This window comes from Podarcis muralis, chromosome 13 (genome assembly GCF_964188315.1).
Source record: "Podarcis muralis chromosome 13, rPodMur119.hap1.1, whole genome shotgun sequence".
Classification (NCBI taxonomy): Eukaryota; Metazoa; Chordata; class Lepidosauria; order Squamata; family Lacertidae; genus Podarcis; species Podarcis muralis.
In genome coordinates, this window is record NC_135667.1 from 42,682,378 (window position 1) to 42,705,257 (window position 22,880).

Genomic DNA, 22,880 nt, shown 5'->3' on the forward strand with positions numbered 1-22,880 from the left:
GCTCAGAGTTGGTAGTTCACAGAAACGGTTTGACTTCTTAGTCATTTGGCTCTTCTCAGGAAACAAATTGTGTGGATTTCTTTATCGTGGTTATTGTTGTTGTTGTTATCGTTATCGTTATTATTAATTTGATTTATATACCACCTTTTTTCAAAAGATCCCAGGGCGGTGCACAACATTAAGAACATATTTTACGGTGCATAAAAATAAGAGGCATAATAGTAGACAGCAGACGAGAATGGTCTGCAGGACTAAATAGCAGCTGCTCTCCAGGGACTCAGGCAAAGGGGTCTTTTCCAACTTTGGTACCTGACCTGGAAATGCTGGGGAGTGAAAGTCCGCCTTTCTGCGTGCAAAGTCATTTTTATGTCACCGAGCGACAGAATCTTCTCTTAATTTCACAAGTATAAGCATGAAGTGTGCTGCCAATTTAGATTCAGGGAAGAACAATATGCCTTGGCTACTAGAAATTCTGGAGGCACTAGCTTTGGGGGTTTCAAAGGGGGTGAGGCCTGTTCACAGGTCCTTATAGGATCAGTGAAAACAGTTGGTCCTGGCAAATATTAACCGCTCTCAGTCTTAACCTGATAACTGCCATGTGTCCAGATTTTAATTTGTCTGAATTAATTTTAAGATGTATTTTAATTAATTGATGCCTGTTTTTATGTATACTGTGCTATTTATATGATGTTAGCCGCTCTGAGCCCAGCTCCAGTCAGGGAGGGCTGGGTACAAATAAAATTTATTATTATTATTTTTATTATTATACTGAGGGGCAGGTATGAAGCATGGGTAGGTCTTCAAAGGGCCTGTTTCCAATACAGTGGTACCTCACTTTACATACGCTTCAGGTTACATACGCTTCAGGTTACAGACTCCGCTAACCCAGAAATATTACCTCGGATTAAGAACTTTGTTTCAGGATGAGAACAGAAATCGTGCTCCGGCGGAGCGGCAGCAGCAGGAGGCCCCATTAGCTAAAGTGGTGCTTCAGGTTAAGAACAGTTTCAGGTTAAGAACGGACCTCCGGAACGAATTAAGTACTTAACCCGAGAGCTGAAGGGCACTGCTGGCATTTGATGGTATACACAATGTTAGAAGATGAGCGATAAGTTGGCCTGAGATGGTATGTTTGATGTTGTTGGGTCCAGTGATGGTGCTGTTTGGGTATATGTGGCAGCAAAGTTGGCATCTGGGTTTAAGTGGTTAGTCAGACTAGAACCTGGGAGACGAAATTTCAAATTCCCACTCGGTCATGAAGCTGACTGGGTGACCTTGGCCAGTCCCAGCCTCTTAACCTACTTCACAGGGTTGTTGTAGGGATTAACTGAGAACATGGGGTGAACCATGTACTCCTTGGAGAAAAAGGTGGGATATAAACACATTAAATAAGCCCTTCTTAAGCTTACCTGCCTAAGGAAGTCGGAGAGGCCAGTCAGATGGAGATGTCAGTTGCCAGCCTGGCATCCAGGGATCTCCATGTGGTCGCAATTGGACCCAGGCCAGTCGCAATTATTATTATTATTATTATTATTATTATTATTATTATTATTATTACCCCGCCCATCTGGCTGGGTTTCCCCAGCCACTCTGGGCGGCTTCCAACAGAATATTAAAATACAATAGTCTATTAAACATTAAAAGCTTCCCTAAACAAGGCTGCCTTCAGATGTCTTCTAAAAGTCTGGTAGTTGTTTTTCTCTTTGACATCTGGTGGGAAGGCGTTCCACAGGGCGGGTGCCACTACCGAGAAGGCCCTCTGCCTGGTTCCCTGTAATCTTACTTCTCGCAGTGAGGGAACTGCCAGAAGGCCCTTGGAGCTGGACCTCAGTGTCTGGGCAGAATGATGGGGGTGGAGATGCTCCTTCAGGTATACGGGACTGAGGCCGTTTAGGGCTTTAAAAGTCAACACCAACACTTTGAATTGTGCCTGGCGCCTGGGGAGTTTCAAACACTGCTAAATGACTGGGCTACTCCTGCTTGAGGGGTCTTGTCATGGCTCTTGAAGTCTCCCAGGATTAAATTCTTGGGAATTCTCAACGCCAAGTCAGATAAGGAGACTATTTGGTAGTGGTGCGGACAGGGTGCTAAAGGAATCCCTAACGTGTCCTGCAGCTCCAACACCAGGTGTGAACTCTCAAAAATGGGAAACCCTGTTGTACTGGAAAACTGGCATGGGAGATGGTATTCTGAGAAGGCAAAGTGACATTGCTTCCCTGACCATCGAGCTGGTCTGGTACTGCAATGAAAAATAATTATTCCCAGTTACCTCAGTGAGTCTTTTCTGTTCTATTTGTGTTTCCAGTTGAATCTCTCCTGGGTGTTTTGCAAATTCTCAAATGCCTGCAACTCCTCACCTGCAGTATAGAGCTGGAATGTTTTTTACCGTACTTTGCACTCGGCTCCTATACTGTAAAGGGTCATATATATACAGTGGTACCTCAGGTTAAGTACTTAATTCATTCCGGAGGTCCGTTCTTAACCTGAAACTGTTCTTAACCTGAAGCACCACTTTAGCTAATGCGGCCTTCTGCTGCTGCCGCGCCGCTGGAGCACGATTTCTGTTCTCACCCTGAATTAAAGTTCTTAACCCGAGGTACTATTTCTGGGTTAGTGGAGTCTGTAACCTGAAGCGTATGTAACCCGAGGTACCACTGTATAGAGAGAGAGAGCGCAAGTTTTTCCACTGCCATGGTTGAAAGTGGGTGGGTGGTGCTTCCTGTAATGTAAGGAACTGCAAAAGCTTTCCAGTAGTCAGGGGCAAGCCCTCCGTCCCTTCCTGTTATAGTCCCTTGAATATTAAATGAGAATAAATCCTACACAAATGAGAGAGAAATAATTGCATTACTTAGGTTGTAGTATTCTGCTTTTCATGACACAGAATTTTGATTGACTGGACACAGATAAGTTTATTTTTTCTAATGTGGACTGTTCATGCCCATGGAAGAGTGTCATGCAAATCCACAGTGAATGGGCTTTGCCTGTAAAATGTGACTGTCCCAAATTATCTTACAATGTGAGCCTATTCAAACTGGTTTAATATGTGCTGTGGCTAACCATAGTTTCCTGGTTTAGATGAAATGGGAAACTGTGGTTAATCAGAGGCTTCCTAGCTGAATCATGGCTTTAAAAAAGAATTAAAAGTTTATTGGCATAAACACATACAGAATACAATAAAATTGATAGATACAGTGAGTAAAAATATATGTAAAAGTACAAAAAAAACCCACAGATACATGGGTGGAGTAAAAAAGCCAATAAACTACTGAAAGTGCAGTGTCATTTTCACTTGTTGCACGAGGAGAAAAAGGTGGGTCAGTTCAGTTCTCAACAAAACCTCTCCACATACTTGTCTGTAAAGCAAGGGGTTTATTGGGCTGTTCAGTTGAGTTAGCGCAGGAGAAAAACGTATGCCATATTGAGTAGAAAGGATCCATTTTTTATGAACCACTGAGGCCTCTCTGGTTATATGTCAGATGTTCTGACAATGCAATGTCCCATTCTTTCGCTGGCCACTCTTCCTGAGAAGGAAGTGATTTGGACTTCCAATGGGCAGCCACTGGCCGCCGCAGGAAGTATGATCACAAGAGATTTATGCGTGATAGATGAGTTGGTCCCAAACTCCAAGGATAGCAGTGCCCGGACACTGAGGTCCAGCGCCGAGGGCCTTCTGGCGGTTCCCTCCCTATGAGAAGCCAAGTTACAGGGAACCAGGCAGAGGGCCTTCTCGGTAGTGGCACCCAGCCTGTGGAATGCCCTCCCACCAGATGTCAAAGAGAAAAATAACTACTAAACTTTTAGAATACATCTAAAGGCAGCCCTCTTTAGGGAAGCTTTTAATGTTTAATAGGTTATTGTATTTTAGTGTTTTGTTGGAAGCCGCCCAGAGTGGCTGGGGGGACCCAGCCAGATGGGTGGGGTATAAATAATATATTATTATTATTATTATTATTATTATTATTATTATTATTATTATTATTATTATTATTATTAAAGCTGGGTCTGAGAAAAGTACCTGTGAAGTAATTATGGAGATACAGTGGTACCTTGGTTCTCAAACGCCTTGGTACTCAAGCAACTTGGAGCCCAAACAGTGCAAACCCGGAAGTAAGTGTTCCGGTTTGCGAACTTTTATCGGAAGCTGAACGTGCTCCGTTTTGAGTGTTATGCTGACAATTTGTGTGTTACGCTGACGATTTGAGTGCCAACACTTCCGTTTTGAGCATTACGCTGAGGTCTGTCTGTTTTTGCTATTTATTTTGCGTTTTTGTTTTTGTGGCTCTTTTTGTTTTTGTGGCTCTTTTGACTGTGTGGAACCCAGTTCAGCAACTGATTGATTGATTGATTGATTGATTGATTGTGTGACTGCAGTACATGGTTCATTGCTTTCATTTTATGGATCAATGGTCTCGTTAGATAGTAAAATTCATGTTAAATTGCTGTTTTAGGGGTTGTTTTTAAAAGTCTGGAACGGATTAATCCATTTTGCATTACTTTCTATGGGAAAGCGCGCCTTGGTTTTGGAAAGCTTTGGTTTTGGAACGGACTTCCGGAACGGATTAAGTTTGAGACCCAAGGTACCACTGTAGTGTCAAAAGTTTGGATCCAGAATCTCTGAACTACGCAACAATCCCACCACATGTGAAGCAACGGTTCAGCGTGTCCACAACCCTCCCAACATAAACTGAAGTAGCCTTTGCCAATTCTAACTAGGCAGAGTGGAGTCCGATGCCATCTTAGCAATGTTTTCAAAGTGGCTTCCTGTATTCTTACAGAGATGGTTTTAAGTGGGGGGTTTACACCATATTGCTTTCCATACTTTCTCTGAAGGCCCAGATTACTCTCCCACACTGATCGTAGCCCCTGGGAAGAGCCCAATACTTTACTAAGTAGAATTTTGTAGTTATTGGAAGCCCTACCCCTATTATTTAAAGGTAAAGGGACCCCTGACCATTAGGTCCAGTCGTGGCCAACTCTGGGGTTGCAGCGCTCATCTCGCTTTATTGGCCGAGGGAGCCAGCGTACAGCTTCTGGGTCATTCATTAATTTTATGAGTGATTTTAGAGTGTTGTTTATGCTGTACTTTTGTACTGTTTTATTGTTGTTAGCCTCCCTGAGCCCGGCTTCGGCTGGGGAGGGCGGGATATAAATAAATTTTATTATTATTATTATTATTATTATTATTATTATTATTATTATTATGTGGCCAGCATGATTAAGTCGCTTCTGGCGAACCAGAGCAGTGCATGGAAATGCCGTTTACCTTCCCGCTGGAGTGGTACCTATTTATCTACTTGCACTTTGACGTGCTTTCGAACTACTAGGTTGGCAGGAGCAACGGGAGCTCACCCCGTCATGGGGATTCGAACTGCCGACCTTCTGATCGGCAAGCCCTAGGCTCTGTGGTTTAACCCACAGCGCCACCCGTGTCCCCTCCCTTATTATTTAGGGTCTCATTAATACAAAGTAGTTCAAAGGGAGGAATCATGGCTTGCTGCAAAGGAGGAACAAAGAGTTTGTGTGTGTGGACAACATGTTTGTTCACATCCCAGCTTTATATGCCAAGATATACCCATCCAAGCTTTGCCAATGAGTTCATAAGACTGGATTCCAGTTCCCATAAATGCATGGCATGGGCAGCTGTAGCCTCAGGATTGTACCTGCTCAGTAAACGCAGCAGGGAATTCAGTGTGGCAATGCATTAAGCGTGTGGTTGAATATAAATCTGGTTTCTGTTCTGTACAATTCTGCAGGTCCTCACTTAGCGCTGACTCTCCCAGTGAAAGTTTAATGGGGTTTATTGGCTCTGTGCTCACAAGTGCCAGCAGTACAGATGGTTTTCTTTTCCCTCTCCCTTCCCTGCCTATTTAGATTTTGTGTTTCTTTTTCAGATTAACGAATTGAGTAATGTCCCTGTCCCAGTTATGTTAATGCCAGATGACTTTAAGGCCTACAGCAAGATTAAGGTGGACAATCATCTTTTCAACAAGTGAGTAATGAACGTAACTTTTGATCTGATTCCTCCCTAGATAGGAACTTCAGTATATAAATAGCCGGTTTCTTTTTACTTTATGTACAATGATGTATCGCCCATAATTTCACAGGAGTCACTTTGCAATGGAGGTGAAAGAAACGAGAATCATAGACCAGAGAGGAGCGTGGATTTATATACAATTTCCCACGTGTCTGTCTGTGTACTCTAAACCCTGCTGGTGTGTGGATGCAGCTTGGAAGCTGCAGCTCATCTTTTGAAAAAGACAGGCCGTGGGAAACATTACAACTCCTATTCAGGCCCAGCTGCATATGGCTACTTACAAGTTTTTATGCTTTCAAGCCCAGTTTGATGTTCTGATTCTTAAAACACAATTACATTTTCAGCCTATCATGGTTTTGGACCTGCATACCTTAAAAGGAGACCTCCTTCCATATGTTTATTTTCACTTAACAAAATTTATATATCTGTTCTTTTTATAAGAAAAGCTCTCAAGTGGTTTGCAAAAATGTAACTTCTACAGGTCTGGATAGGCTCGCCCGCACAAAAGTGTTTTAAGCAGAAGCCGAAAAGAATATGACGAAACTGCCACAGGAAGCAATTGGCAAAATCCTAAAACTAATGATTTTTAATTTGTGGGGGAATGAATGGATTTTAACTGAACAGCACCCGAGGTGTATATGTGTGTTCTTGGGGTGTTTGTGAAGTTAATTGCATATAAATAAACACCCCATATGCTAATGCTATGGTTTTGTGTGTTTCAAATTCATTCCATCATTCAGCAGTTTAAACCTGTGTTAACAAGAGACACAGATGCATCTTGCATTGCATATGGAAAGAGCTCTTACCGCTTTAGCTCAAGATTAGCTTGCCCACAGTTTCCCCTCCCTGCCTCTGGACAGCTGTTATGAAACCAAGGAACACTTAGATTGTGCATTTTGTGGCTACACTGTTCATTAACCTTGCAATTTTTAGCGCTTAGTGCTTTTCAACTGCTTCTGTATATTTTGACCATGAACGTTTTGGAATCTGATTTGAGGCTACCTTATTCTCCTTCAGGAGACTGATATATTCAGGGTAGCATCTACCACACCTTGCAGAAGAAACCAAGAACAGAATAACTTCCCATAAAAGGAAGGACAATATTTGTTTCTGTCTAAATGTAGGATTCGGGGTGCAGGAAATTCATTTGCCCGGCCTTTGAACATAGGGGTGGGGAACAAACTAGCTGGGGTTAGTATCCTGGGAACACTTAGTTGGGAATTTGACCTGTTGAACACAGTGGGGATTCCAAGTAAAGAGGCGTAATACTGTGCTGCAAATTGGTACCTTGCCATAATATTTGTTCTAGGTGACCACTCCTTGCAAAAATGTTTCATAGACATTGATGAAAGGGAAGGATAATTTCCACTGCACCTTTTAATAACTCTTCAAGGGGTTATGCCTTGGTCTTCTGCACTATGTTAGTTGTACAGTCGTACCTTGGAATGGAATCCGTTCCGGAAGTCCGTTCGACTTCCAGAATGTTTGAAACCCAAAGTACGGCTTCTGATAGGCTGCAGGAAACAGGCATGTATGGATTTGCAATGTTTGGGAGCCAAAACGTTCCGGAACTAAGCTATTTGACTTCCAAGGTACGACTGTACTCTTGTACTATTCCAGAGCAATGTACTCTTCAGAAGTACTTTCAACATTTGTGCAAGGGGAGCATGTTGTTAGGATATAGTTCCGTTCCACCTTAAAAGGGAACAGGCATGACTGTTGTGTGTCACATGCCTGTTTACTTCCAGCAAGTCTGCTGGGAACTTCCGTTTGCATATTGCTTTTGCTTTTAGCTGTTTTGCTGGAGACGAAGGGAAGCAGACATGTTTTCCTTTGTCCCTGAACTATGCTGAATAAATGCCTGTAATTAATGCTTACATCTGCCTCTGTCCTCCACTTCTGCTGTGAGAAGATTTATTCACTCTGCTGATAGAGCGTGCATGGGTCTCTAAACATATCTGAGGCTTGTGTCGCTGATGGATGCTGTTCCAAGGGAGACCGGTGATCGTCCGGCTGCCGGCTGGTGGCTGGAGCCAGTTGGGGGCCTGCCTGCTGCCCCCCGTCTCCTCGGCAGTATCCCAACACATGTAATGTGCCCCAGTTCAGGTTTATGGGATGGGTTCTGGTCAGACATGTGCTGGTATAGGTGCCATAACTTCTGCAGCACGTTAAGATATCTGGCTGGCACATACCCACCAATGTGACTCTGCAGAGACACAAGGGGGAAAGGCCTTTACAGTGGTACCCCGCAAGACGAACGCCTCGCAAGACGGAAAACCCGCTAGACGAAAGGGTTTTCCGTTTTGGAGGCGCTTCGCAAAACGAATTTCCCTATGGGCTTGCTTCGCAAGACGAAAGCCCATAGGGAAATCTCCGGGACAGCGGGGAAGCGCAGCGCGTCTTCCCCACTGTCCTCGGACCTCCTCCCGCCGCCCGGCTTCGGAACGAAGCTCCGAAGCCGGGCGGCGGGGCGGGAACGCCTCCGCCCGCCGCCCGGCATCGGAACGAAGCTCCGATGCCGGGCGGCGGGGCGGGAACGCCTCCTCCCGCCGCCCGGCATCGGAACGAAGCTCCGAAGCCGGGCGGCGGGGCGGGAACGCCTCCTCCCGCCGCCCGGCATCGGAACGAAGCTCCGATGCCGGGCGGCGGGGCGGGAACGCCTTCTCCCGCCGCCCGGCTTCGGATGGCTTTCCTGAAGACTTGGGGTGGGAGGAGGGTTTTCCTTCCCACCGCCAACATTCAGAATGCTGTTCTGAATGTTGGCGGTGGGGAGGAAAAACCCTCCTCCCACGCAAGCCCCGGGAACAGAGGGAAAGCGCTGCGCGCCTTCCCCTCTGTTCCCGTACCTGTCCTGAAGGCTTGCGGTGGGGAGAAAAGCCCTTCTCCGCACCGCCAGCCTGGCAAGCGGTTTCCCTAGGAACGCATTAATTGATTTTCAATGCATTCCTATGGGAAACCGTGCTTCGCAAGACGAAAAACCCGCAAGAAGAATAAACTTGCGGAACGAATTAATTTCGTCTTGCGAGGCACCACTGTACTTGGTACAGATGTAAATGGATCCAGTTGCTATATAAGATTAAGCCAGTGTCTTCTGAAAAGCTGGGGGTTATCTCTGCACAAACACTGCCAACTCCTCTAAGTTGCTGGGCAGAGTGAAAGTGCAAGTCCTAACAAGAGCGTCACAGCACACATCAAGAGGAATCACCCACTTGTCTTCCATTGGATTCGATTGGCAGGATTAAAAATCAGGGAGAGGCTGAACTTTTATCTATTGGTCACATCAGCTCTAGAGAGTATTGCTGTGGTGCAATAGTAAACATTGTCTGAGAAAATCTGCCAAGAAGGGAGGTGAACAAGGCATGATGCAATGGTAATCGGGTGGTTATGGAAGGCTTTGACAAACTGCTATCTAGCAAAAGGCACAGTAGTAGTAGTAGTAGTAGTAATAATAATAATAATAATAATAATAATTTATTTATTTATACCCCGCCCATCTGGCTGGGCTTCCCCAGCCACTCTGGGCGGCTTCCCCCAAAAATATATATAAATACACGAGATCTGGATAAAGAAACAATTGAGGAGGACTGGAAAAAATTTAAAGACTATTTGCAAAAACATTACAAGCTGTATGAATCTTAAGACAGTGCATGATTAGGAAATGCTATGCTTTAGCAATTATGATTAAGTAAATTGTAAAATAAGTGACAAAAGAGAAAAGGAGACAATTTGAATCGAACATGTTATGTTTATTTTAAAGGTATTGAAATTGAGATACAATATATTGAATCTGGGTACATAACATTTGAAAGTTACAATAAGGCATGAAATAAGGTAACAAAATGCTGACATTGTTAAATTTAAATAACGCAGAATCGGAAGGGGTGGGGAAGTCCAAGTTGTTTTTGTTTGTTTTTGTTGTTAAAAAAAGGGAAAATTTGTTTCTTGCAATTATGTTATTTGTTTGTAACCTATAAAACTATGGAAAGAAACGCAATAAAAAATTTATAAAAAATAAATAAATATATATATATATAAATACATCAAACATTAAAAGCTTCCCTAAACAGGGCTGCCTTCAGATGTCTTCTAAAAGTCTGGTAGTTGTTGTTCTCTTTGACATCTGGTGGGAGGGTGTTCCACAGGGAGGGCGCCACTACCGAGAAGGCCCTCTGCCTGGTTCCCTGTAACTTGGCTTCTCGCAGTGAGGGACCCGCCAGAAGGCTCTCGGAGCTGGACCTCAGTAATGAAAACCACATTAAAAGCTGGAGTTGCTATGTGGTTTCACACCGATCCAATTTAGTCCAGGGTTCTGTTCTCTTATGGTGGCCTGTGACTATTGTTCCTTTATGAGCTGGCACCAATACTAACATTTGTGTAGTGGACAGTCACAAGTACTACAGTGACAACGTCAGCATTGAAAATACAGCTCTGATTGAACCAGCTCTCTCTTTGATCCAGCAGAGATCTCCATCAACAGAATGGAGGGGAGGGCTCTTTTTGCAATCTGGAACATTGCCAAATGCACCAGTTACAGCCATGAATGGTTGTTCCGTTCTTTGGGTGATCCCTCAAGTGTCGCAAGGTGTGATTCAAGATGACATTGGCTGATTTGTGGCATGTGTTATTAGGATAAAAGCTAAACGTGAACTAGCATGTCAAACCACTAAGTGATAGAGCCTAATTATGCAGACCACACTTCCTCCTTGGAAGCCTGCACATGCCCAGGTCATAGAACTCGTTTGCTACCAGCTTTGGGTCGAGTTATGGCAAAAGAACAGTGACTGTACACTACACAAAATTATAGGAATTAAGAGAATTCCGTCCCATCCTGAAAGAGGTTGACATGAGTTTTTGCCATCTTGCGAAGGGGAGATCTCAGGACTGCTCACGAAGAGGCAGAAGTAATGATTCCATTTTTTAAAAAAGGTTTAATATTAGAGAACACTTTTCGCTTGTGCTCCATAAAGCATGGAGACGGTGAGTTAGTGCATATACAAAACCAAATTACATCTAAATGCTGAAAGATTGGAAGACTCGTTTTGTCAGAAGTCTTTTTTATTTAAGTGTTTAATTAAGTATTAATTAGGAAGATTAGGGTTTTTTTATGTACATAAATTTGCTTTTCTTTCTTTTTTCTGTATTTTCTTTTTTCCCTTAACTGTTTCTTCTTTTTGTAGTATGAGATTGTAAATTCTTTGTATAAGTGTAATTTAAATCAATAAAGATTATTTAAATAAAAGAAAAGAAAGACAGCTTCTCTGCATCTTCTTCCAGGGAGAACCTCCCAAGTCGCTTCAAATTCAAGGAGTACTGCCCGCTGGTGTTCCGAAATCTCCGCGAAAGGTTTGCGATTGACGATCAAGATTATCAGGTACGGAGCATTCAAGCAAGCGGATGAGTCGAAACAAAAGGTTGCAATATGTTGGGAGTAGTTTTTGCAGAGGGTTTGGTGCAGGGGATTGGGGTTTGTTTGCAGGTGAGGCCAGTGGGGAAGTCTTTGCAGGAGGAAGCTTGCTTCACTGGAAGCAAGACAGATCCAGGGCAAAGGATGCTGGATGAGCCAAGGGCCAAAGATACTAGTCCTTGGTAGCAGGGTTACTTTTCATGGGGATGAGATCGGGAAGTGGGGAGGTTCACTGAGGAGGAAGATAGCAATAGCTGACCGTGCAAGCAATGGAAAGGAAAGCCTGCAGCGCTGTGGCAAATTCAGAAGTGCAGAGCCCCTTTATGATAACCACAGCCATGCCTCTTCTGAGATTCTACAACTTTCTAATATTGTACAATAATCGTAAAGGTAAAGGGACCCCTGACCATTAGGTTCAGTCGTGGCCGACTCTGGGGTTGCGGCGCTCATCTTGCTTTACTGGCCGAAGGAGCCGGTATTCAGCTTTCGGGTCATGTGGCCAGCATGACTAAGCCGCTTCTGGCAAACCAGAGCAGCGCACGGAAACGCCGTTTACCTTCCTGCTGGAGCAGTACCTATATATCTACTTGCACTTTGATGTGCTTTTGAACTGCTAGGTTGGCAGGAGCTGGGACCGAGCAACGGGAGCTCACTCTGTCGTGGGGATTCGTACCACCGACCTTCTGATCGGCAAGTCCTAGACTCTGTGGTTTAACCCACAGCACCACTGCGTCCCTTCACAATAATCTTACAATTATACAATAATAGTAATTAAGGGTGCTGTGCAATGATTGGTGCAGTTCTCCATGTGTTGCCTTTCGGCTAAATCTACTGTATTCTGTGCACGTACATGGGCAATTGATTTAGCGTATTTATTTCGGAGTGACTCTGTTGTCTGCAAGAGAGCTCATACACCGTTGTCTTGAAATGGAAGCACCTTGTGTTTTCGGTGCTCCTAAATGCTTGGGCTTGGGGCATACAGGGGCTATAAATCTCCCCTTTTGTGCTGTTCAGGTGGCTCTAAGACATTAGAGACGGGGGCCCTGCTGCAGAAATGCTAACAGGTCTTTGACCCCGGCCCCGTGACCCTGGACCACTACACCACTAGACACAGTGAAGATCTGTGGTGGATGTGCGGCACAGTCCAGAGTGCCAGCCTCTTCCCGGACAGGCTTGTGTTTGAGTGTGTTTTCAGGGGCAAAGGTCTGGTCTAGAAATCGATCGCTGCTCTGGAATGCGATCCTGGTATATAAGCTGTTATGCCAGCTTTTATCGGAAAACAGAAGAGGTTTCTACACCTGCAGCTGTTTAAAGCAGCTTTAGAAATATACTGCATACCCAGAAGGGGTGTGTGTGTGTGTGTTCATGCATTGTGAGTGAGCTTTTAGTGAACAATGGGACATGACGTTTGCAGTCTATGTGCTTCCCTCTGTTCCCTTTCCCTAGTGTACTCTATGCACCCCTTTCCACACTCCTCACCCCCAAACCAAGTTTAAAAATGGGGTGATTGGAATGCCAAGGATCTGAAAGATGAGGGACGTAGTGTTTTGCTTCGTTCACAGTGCTCTATATTAAGGGGAGCGGGTGGCGCTGAACGTTAGCAGTTCAAATCCCCACCACGGGGTGAGCGCCCGTTGCTCTGTCCCAGCTCCTGCCAACCTAGCAGTTTGAAAGCATGCCAGTGCAAGTAGATAAATAGGTACTACTGCGGTGGGAAGGTAAACAGCATTTCCGTGCGCTCTGGTTTCCGTCAAGGTGTCCTGTTGTGCCAAAAGTGGTTTGGTCATGCTGGCCACATGACCTGTAAAGCTGTTTGTGGACAAACACCAGCTCCCTCGGCCTGAAAGCGAGATGAGCGCTGCAGGCTTCCGGGTTGGCGCCATCGCCGAATGGCGGACTCCCTCCGAGCTCCGGAGGGAGCCTGCTCGGCAGGGGTTGGGTCTTCCCGCTCCGGCGACGCGGGGACCCTCAAAAACCATGGGCGCTGAAACCCATGGACATGGTGACTCGGCTGGCACCTTTTAAGCCCCCCCTCGACCCGCGAAGGAGCCTTTTTAAAGGCTACGGAACGGGTGACAGGGGGGGGGTGGTGCTTTGAGTACTCCGCTTCCCCTGCCGAGCGAAGCCGCATGCCATTCGACGGAGAGCGCTGACTTCTTCCATTGGAAATTCGGACTCAAAGTATAACCCGTGAGTAATTGGAACTTGGATTAAAAAGGACAAAATTTATAAAAAATTTGGAACGAGCGGGGAGGGCGTAAAAAGGAAGTCAGCCCCCCCCCCCCCGTTGTAGAGGAGTTAAAGCAAAGGACTTAACATCTAAGATCGAGTGCAACCCTATTTTGAAAAAGTTATCAAATTTCGCGACGGAAAATTATAAGACTGAGCTGGAGGAGAATAGTGGAAGTGAATTAAAAAGCAACCCCCCCACGGAACCTGGGAGCGTTTTAGCTAGAGCGCCCGGAGAAGACAAGGAGAGGTTTTGACAGCTGTCAAAGAGCTGTCAAAGCAGAAGAACAAAAAAGAACTTTGTTGCAAGGACTTTACCGGTTACATTTGTTATAATTTGGATTTAGAATGTTTAAAACAAGGAATACTAAGTTACTATGATTGCTGGTTGTGATCTGGAAGGGAACTGAGTTATTGCAATTCACCTAGAGGAGCTGAGGGATATTACAAGTTGTCAGCACTGAATTTGAACAGAACTCTTTATCTCCTGGGAAACTGCAGAAATGGTACACTATTTTGGCTACAGAGGCTTACACATGTAAAGCAGACAATGGACTTATCTACCGAAGAATGGAAGGGATTTGGCATCATGTTTGGTTCCTGAATAACAGAGCCTTTGCAGAGGAATTTAGAGACTTTTTGAATTGGATCATCTGTGCAGGAAAATAGAAAAAGAAAAGGAGGGGAAAAAGAGGAGACAGATCAACAAGAACAACAAGAACAATCGACAAATGGATAAAGCTGGAAGCGGGAACATTTGGAACATCCAGAAAAAGTATAAAGAAGTAAAACTGGAGTTTTCACTCCCAAGTATAAAAAAGTCTGGATGGGAAAAATGGGCCCTTTTGAGATAGACTCCTTCCAAGATTGGATATACAAAATTAAAAATGACTGGTAAAGGACTATGGTTTTAAAAAAAAAAAAAATGTGGGAGCTACAGGAAGACATCAGATTTGAGAAATATTGGGGACGCAACCGGGGAAAGGGGGAGGGAAATTTGGAATCCAAAGGGTGTAAAACTACATTTTATTTTATTATATTTTAATCTATTATGTATATTAAAGGGGAGAACGCGTGGAAGGGATTAAGTCGATTTTAGGAGGTGGGCTAATATTTTTAAATTGGGATAATGACACTAAGTTTAAAATCTGGGATAAGAAATTGCTGAACTTATTTGTAAGAATTGGAATGCAAGAGGGGGAGGGGAGGGGAAGTCCTGGAAAGATGATATGGAAAATAAGACTATAAATTGGGATGTTTTGTTTTTGATATTGTTATAATTGGAAATGCCTAATAAATATTATTAAAAAAAAAAGAGAGAGAGATGAGCGCTGCAACCCCATAGGCGCCTTTGACTGGACTTGACCATCCAGGGGTCCTTTGCCTTTACCTTTTACCTATATTAAAGAGCAGGCATGCCAACATCATGGAGTTCTGTTGTGCACAAGGCCTGGCACCCTACTGGCATGGCACGATGTGCTTCCGATGCAGTGTTTAATGTCCTTACTCCTGCATCAAGTGAAGTTGGTCCAACTTTCACACAACTGGTCTGAAGAGGCGGCCGGTGCATCTCCCCCTTGTTCTTTTGTTTTCCTCTTTGTAGAATTCCGTGACACGGAGTGCCCCGGTGTACAGTGACAGCCACGGCCGTTGTGGGGTCCGTTTCCTCACCACCTACGACCGGCGGTTTGTCATCAAGGCGGTGTCAAGTGAAGACGTCGCAGAGATGCACAACATCCTGAAGAAGTACCACCAAGTAAGGCAGTTGGAGAGAAAAAGGGTGTCTTAAGCACTAACCTAGCATAACTGGGAAGCACTATTTCTGGTGAGGCCTATATTCTGGGACATTTCTCTGTGGGAGCTTCCTGCCCTCCCAGCACTGGACAAGAAAGCAGTTCTGATTATCTGCTTTGCTAGGTTCCCACAGTAGAGCCAGGTTGTCCTCAGTCCCACTGCAGTCTAAATTGACATTTCTGGTACTGAATTGAGCTAGTTCCTACTCTGGTTTTCCAATGCAGGGTATGCAAGGCTTTCACCATGGAGCCCCATAAGGTTACCAGATTTTTTCCAAAGAATCCAGGGACACTATTATTATTATTATTATTATTATTATTATTATTATTAGTTGAGTTTATATACCGCCCCATACCTCAGGGTCTCAGGATGGTTCACAGAATAAATTCAAGATATAAAACCACAAAATATAGTGGTACCTCAGGTTACATGCGCTTCAGGTTACATACACTTCAGGTAACAGACTCCGCTAACCCAGAAATAGTACCTCGGGTTAAGAACTTTGCTTCAGGATGAGAACAGAAATCGTGCTCCGGCGGCACGGCAGCAGCGGGAGGCCCCATTAGCTAAAGTGGTGCTTCAGGTTAAGAACAGTTTCAGGTTAAGAACAGACCTCCGGAACGAATTAAGTATGTAACCAGAGGTAGCACTGTACATAATAAAAATTAAAACAACAGCCCAATAGCCCCCCCCCCCAAAAGAGCCACATTTTAAGAGGGCATAGGATGTAGATCAGATCAACCAAAGGCCTGGTTAAAAAGGAACGTTTTTGCCTGGCGCCTACAGGTGTATAATGAAGGCGCCAGGCGACCTTCCCTGGGCATTCCACATTCAACAGCAACTGGAGGGCCACAGTCTAGCCATCTCTGCCACAGAAACCCAAATCTGTACTGCAGGATGTATACCTGAGTGTACGACAGTTCCAGGAGGAGAAATCATTAATAATAATAATCACTTATCTATAACAACAACAACAACTCTGGGCAACTCCCAACAGAATATTAAAAACATGATAGAACATCAAACATTAAAAACTTCCCTAAACAGGGCTGCCTTCAGATGTCTTCTAAAAGTCTCGTAGTTGTTTTTCTCTTTGACATCTGGTGGGAGCCACTACCAAGAAGGCCCTCTGCCTAGTTCCCTGTAACCTCGCTTCTCGCAATGAGGGAACTGCCAGAAGGCCCTCGGAGCTGGACCTCAGTGTCCGGGCTGAACAATGGGGGTGGAGACACTCCTTTGGGTATACTGGGCCGAGGCCATTTAGGGCTTCAAAGGTCAGCACCAATTGTGCTCGGAAACATAATGGGAGCCAGTGTAGGTCTTTCAGGACCGGTGTTATATGGTCTCGGCGGCCACTCTCAGTCTAGCTGCCACATTCTGGATTAATTGCAGTTTCTGGGTCACCTTCAAAGGTTTCTTTTATCTAAAAAGAAAGAATCCTTTTGGGTTCCAAACTCTTGTTGTGAAATTCTTACTATTTAGTATGTTTAAGTGTCTCAAATATATTTGCAAGATTTGAAGCTGTCCTGTCCCTTTTGATCAAGCTGTGCTGAAGATCTGTGCCCTGATGCTGACGGACTTCTTGTTTTCTCCTCGCCTCCTCTTTAGTTCATTGTGGAATGTCATGGGAATACGCTTCTCCCCCAGTTCCTTGGTATGTACAGGCTCACTGTAGACGGCGTGGAAACATACATGGTGGTCACCAGGAACGTGTTCAGCCATCGGCTGACAGTGCATCGGAAATACGATCTCAAGGTGAGGGACGTTATAACACAAGCCATCTTGCGTGGAGCCATATTCTGCACATCTCACTGTCCATCATGAGAACAGGATGTTTGGCCAAATGAGCCGCTGGCCTGATCCAGGGTGCTGTTATTACATTTTATTACATTCCAGCTTCTTTCCTGCAGTGGACAATCTGAAAGTTTTCTTCCTGAGGAGATGAACATTGGTGGTGTTTTAATTATTTTACTGCATACCGCGTGAGAGAGAGCATAGTTAGAAATGCTCAAATAAACAAACTGGATGGGGAAGAGGGGGAAAGATGCTTTCAGATAGTTCACAGGTTACCCGCTTGCATGTGGATCCCGTCTCTCGTCATGGGAGTGTGGCATCCTGAGAATCTCAGCTTTCGAGGGTTTGGCTGTAGGGTAAAGGGTAAAGGGACCCCTGACCATTAGGTCCAGTCGTGGCCGACTCTGGGGTTGTGGCGCTCATCTCGCTTTACTGGCCGAGGGAGCCGGCGTACAGCTTCTGGGTCATGTGGCCAGCATAACTAAGCCGCTTCTGGCAAACCAGAGCAGCACATGGAAACGCCGTTTATCTTCCCACTGGAGTGGTATCTATTTATCTACTTGCACTTTGACGTGCTTTTGAACTGCTAGGTTGGCAGGAGCAGGGACCGAGCAACGGGAGCTCACCCCATAGTGGGGATTCAAACCGCCGACCTTCTGATCGGCAAGTCCTAGGCTCTGTGGTTTAACCCACAGCGCCACCCACGTCCCTTTTAGCTGTAGGGTGGTTTTGTACAATTGCATCTAGTGTGCCAGTAGTCCTTTTCAGACACCGCATGGTAGAGTTTAGGCTTGTGAGAGGTTATTGGAGGCCACTTGAGGGAACCAGATATTAACTCTGCAGTGTTATTGTGCCCTGGCTTTCTTAGGGATTTCTACATTAGCCTTCTGGGGCCCCTCTGGGCCGTGTGAGAGAGTCTCCTGACCGATGCATAGAAAATCCGACTGCGTAGAATTGCTACCTGCGTTATGCACGCGGTAGCCAGAAGTTAACTATTTGTGTACTAAGTTCCTGCACTTGTATGTCACATGTGCCACCGTATTTCACATAGTGCCCCCCCCAACTTTTAAGCAATTTTAACACCCGAATTTTCATCCCACTGGTTGTATACTGTGGGTTTGCTTTTTGGTTGTTAATACTGTGAATTTGGTTGTAAGTCTCTCTGTCTCTCACTGCTGGAAATCTTCAGAAAGGCTCTCGGTTATCTAAGGTTCCACATTGGGGGGCTATTTTTTCTTGAAATACTAAGTTTATTGGCTCTAAAATAGGTCTCCGCCCCTTTTCTTTCCAGGGTTCAACGGTAGCAAGGGAAGCCAGCGACAAGGAAAAGGTAAGAGCAACAGTCAGAAAAGGCATTCTGAATAAATCTACAAATGTCGCTGCTGTGGCTATAATTCTGGTAGGCTTAGAGGAAAGGGGGTGCAGTTCCCCCTTAGCTTTAGAAGTGTGTGTTGGGCATTGGAGAGGTGGCTGAATAAGCTATATACAGTGGTACCTCAGGTTACATACGCTTCAGGTTACAGTCTCCGCTAACCCATAAATATTACCTCAGGTTAAGAACTTTGCTTCAGGATGAGAACAGAAATCGTGCTCCGGCGGCACGGCAGTAGCAGGAGGCCCCATTAGCTAAAGTGGTGCTTCAGGTTAAGAACAGTTTCAGGTTAAGAACGGACCTCCGGAATGAATTAAGTACTTAACCTGAGGTACCACTGTAGCTGCATCTCCCCATTTAACTCATAACTTTTGATTTCCAGTGTTAGAGAGAGCAGGGAGCAACAGCCTCTCTTGAAGTTTCATTCTGTTGATTTTAAATAAAAGAGTGAATCAGAGGGAGATACAGAAATGGGTATAGCAGAGAGAGAAAGAAGGAGAAAAGGGGAAAGGGGTATAGCAGAGAGAGAGAGAAGGAGAAAAGGGGTATAGCAGAGAGAGAGAGAAGGAGAAAAGGGGAAAGGGGTATAGCAGAGAGAAATGGATGAGAGGGAGGGACAGGGTGCTCCCATCTTTGGCTGTGGTCCCACCCACTGTTAGCATGTGGTGCCTTCTGGATTGCTCCTAAGGGTATGCAGTCCTCGACTGGAAAAAAAAAAAGGTTGCTTACCCTTGCATTAATCACCAGACTAGCCAACTAATATTTCAGCACGTTTAATAAGCGAGGATCCCTTTTGATGGGTGACAGAGAAAAGGGCACCCTAGTTTGGTTATCAAGGCTGTTTCCTGGTAATCGTGGTTGCTGGATATATGTGGACTATGCAGCTGGTACGCTTCTAGAAAGTTGCTCCTCCCCAAACCAGAGGATCTGATTCAGTTTGGCTGGATTTGATAGACTGGTTTGAGCCATAAGATTGGGCAGGGAGCGGGGGGGAGTAAGTGAATAAGTAAGGTCAGGTGGAGATCGCCAATGACTGGATAGTCCAATGGGTAGCTGGTTGCCTACCCTGCCTGTCCAGGCCCTTCAAACTCTCTCTCTCTGTGTGTGTGTCTCATCCAGGATTATTCTTCTTTGTAATTATAAGGAAACATAATTCCTATGGCTCCCCTTCCACCTCCGAAATTATGCTAGATATATGTTTGTCTCCAGTGAGCGGGGGTGTGTGTGTCTTAAACGGCTTCCTTCATGTTAGAAACGAGAATCTTATCAAATGCCTGAAATTACTTCTTTTTTTAATGCAATGTTTTATTTTTCCATTTGGTTATTTAAGAAGTATTTTAATTCTGCCCCTCATTCTGTCCTGTTTTTCGTACTAATCCGGAAAAGCCAGATGGCTTTTCTCCTATTTTAGGGATTGCCAGTTGATTAGATATTCAGATTACCGAATATTTTTAACCTGGCGGGAGTATAAACCTTTCAGACTGTGCATCAGAGCCCTAAACAGTCGTACCAAAAATGTCTTTTGGGACCGGCCTTTTCTGCTGTAGGGGAATACTCACACCCATCATATTGGTGGTACGTCCAAAAGAACGCTTAAGAATCGACAAGTGTTTTTTTGGATTTCGATTCTCAGTTTGTTTTTGCAAATCAAACTTTTGTGATTGCAGGTTATTGAAAATGGCATTTAACCCTGCCAAATAAGCAGTTGCCCCAGAAGATCACGAGCAGTGCAGTGGGGAGAAGTCTTTTCACTCACCCATAAGGAAGTTGCGGAAGAAATAAAATTGCCCATTTGGCTATAGTTGTTAGTGTACCTGCTGACTTTTGAAAAATGCAGAAGAGGAAGATCTAGGCTCCTGCCCATGATCTTGAGGCCCTCATCAGCGCTAGTACTTGAGCCCACGGTAGATGCAATATTCATGTTTGATGAATATTGGTGATGAAGATTCAGATGAAGAGATATATGTGAGTAAGAGAGTCAAATGGGTCATATTCCTAAATCTATTCCAAGAGCAGTTAAAGGTAAAGGTAAAGGGATCCCTCACAGTTAAGTCAAGTCGTGGCCGACTCTGGGGTTGCGACGCTCATCTCACTTTACTGGCCAAGGGAGCCGCCGTACAGCTTCTGGGTCATGGGGCCAGCGTGACTAAGCCGCTTCTGGCGAACCAGAGCAGCACATGGAAACTCCGTTTACCTTCCCGCCGGAAGCACTTTGACGTGCTTTCAAACTGCTAGGTTGGCAGGAGCAGGGACTGAGCAACGGGAGCTCACCCCGTCGCGGGGATTCGAACTGCCGACCTTCTGATCGGCAAGTCCTAGGTTCTGTGGTTTAACCCACAGCGCCACCCGCGTTAAGAGCAGTTAAGATGCTACATATAAGGCCGTAGGATTTTGATATTCTGCTTTGTGCAGATTCTGACCTAATAATTCTGAACAGCTGAGCCCTTTTAGCTGTTCCTAATATCTGATTGCCAGGTGCCTAGACAGATAACTCTGGGAAACTCCCAACCAGAACATGTTCCCTTTTTCCTTGTCTCCAGAATCGGCTGATCCAAGAACTTGTCCCTAAACAGGAAAGTTCTATTTCTGGCTAGCGTTGTTGATAGCCAGCAATAAGGGTTTTGTAGACAGGCCGCTTTGACCCGTCCGCAAGGCTACACTGTCATTCTTGAGATGGGGAAGAGAGAACTTGCACCCAGGACTTGTGCACTAAGTGTGGCAGCACTGCAGCTTTTTATGGTCCCAACAAACCAGAGGAAACCAAAATTTCCCCAGGGTTGGAGAAGTCACCCTGCAGCCTCAGAAGACATCGCAGCCCTTGGTGCCTTTCAGTCTGCTGCCAGAAGAGTTGTGCCATGTGTGTCAGAGAGAGCATTGTTCTGGGTGTTTGAGCTTTAGCTCCCAGTAGCTCCCGGCCGATAATTCCCGTTCTATATTTCATCCTCTCCCTAAACGCTTCCAGCGTCGAATTTGCCTTTCCCTTAACCTCAGAGAGCTGACATTTTTCGGTGAGCATCCTGTTATGACCAAGGCCTCTTTCCTGGATAGATGTGACCTCTTTGGATCTCATCCAGCCTCGTCGTGAAATTGAGGGATTTATATATATATATTTGCACTTATTCCAGTTCCATCTTCTCTCTAGGCCAAGGACCTGCCGACCTTCAAGGACAACGACTTTCTGAACGAAGGCCAAAAGCTCCACGTTGGAGAGGAAAGCAAAAAGAACTTTTTGGAGAAGTTGAAGCGAGACGTCGAGGTAGGGTTTGCTGAGCGAAAATGCGAATGAGTGGAAAATCTTGTCCATAAACCTGGATAGGATAGATGGGGGATCTTTGCCTTTCACCCTGTAAGTTAGAATGCTTATGGACATGAATTGAAGTACCGTATATACTCGGGTATAAGCCGACTTTTCCAGCACATTTTTTATGCTGAAAAAGCCCCCCCTCGGCTTATACTCGAGTGAGGCAGGCGGCGGTGGAGGGACGAGCAGCCCGAAAGGAGACCTTTCAGGCTGCTTGTTCTTCCTCCGCCGCTGCCGCCACCACCAGGTTTGTGGTGTGGTGAACCACCTTATACTCAAGTCGATAGGTTTTCCCAGTTTTTTGTGCTAAAATTAGGTGCCTCAGCTTATATTCGGGTCAGCTTATACTCGAGTATATACGGTATGTTTGAATTAGAGCTTTGAGGCCAGAGTGCCCACTCACACAGGGTATCATTTGCTCTATCTTCCCAAGCGTTTGGTACTTAGGCTCAGAGGTGGACAAGTGCCTTCGGCTGGTGATTAAATTACCTGACAGCAGGATGACTGAAAGCCAATAGTCAGGAGCGCAGAAGGTAGATGCAGTGGTCTCCCTCAAGGGCAAATTGCCCAGGCTGGACAAAGGCAGGAGTTTTGTATCAGCCAGTCAGTGGCACTGGATTGGTTATCTGGTGTCACCTGACTTCCCAGACATAAGAGGATTGTGGGCTGTTGTGCGACTGTTCCAGCCAGAACCGTGTGTGCAGTCCTGACCAGGTGGCAACAAGAACTCTGTTTTTGATGCACCGGTTTGATCCTGGCAGCTCCTGAGGGCATGATTCTCCGCCTCTTTCCTGTCAACCTCCTCTGGGTTCAAATAACTGCCCTTCCTCTGCGCTCCCGGTAGGATTGGGCCAACACAAAAATGCAGCACAATCGCCTGACTTCAAAGAGGTGAAGCCCAGCCTCTCCTCTGAGTTTTCCTCCTTCCAAACAGGAAGGCAATTTCTAGCCT

General features: G+C 45.2%; 1 protein-coding gene across 2 annotated transcripts in view; it reads left to right on the plus strand.

Annotated features, from left to right (window-relative positions):
- Positions 1–22,880, plus strand: part of PIP4K2B (phosphatidylinositol-5-phosphate 4-kinase type 2 beta) — a 38,926-nt gene that overhangs the window by 4,172 nt on the left and 11,874 nt on the right. For both annotated transcript variants that reach the window (XM_028751950.2, XM_028751952.2), the window contains exons 2-7: positions 5,892–5,989; positions 11,309–11,405; positions 15,271–15,423; positions 17,070–17,216; positions 18,547–18,585; positions 21,770–21,883. In XM_028751950.2, the coding sequence (XP_028607783.1) occupies positions 5,892–5,989; positions 11,309–11,405; positions 15,271–15,423; positions 17,070–17,216; positions 18,547–18,585; positions 21,770–21,883 (648 nt within the window). The remainder of the gene's footprint in view (positions 1–5,891; positions 5,990–11,308; positions 11,406–15,270; positions 15,424–17,069; positions 17,217–18,546; positions 18,586–21,769; positions 21,884–22,880) is intronic.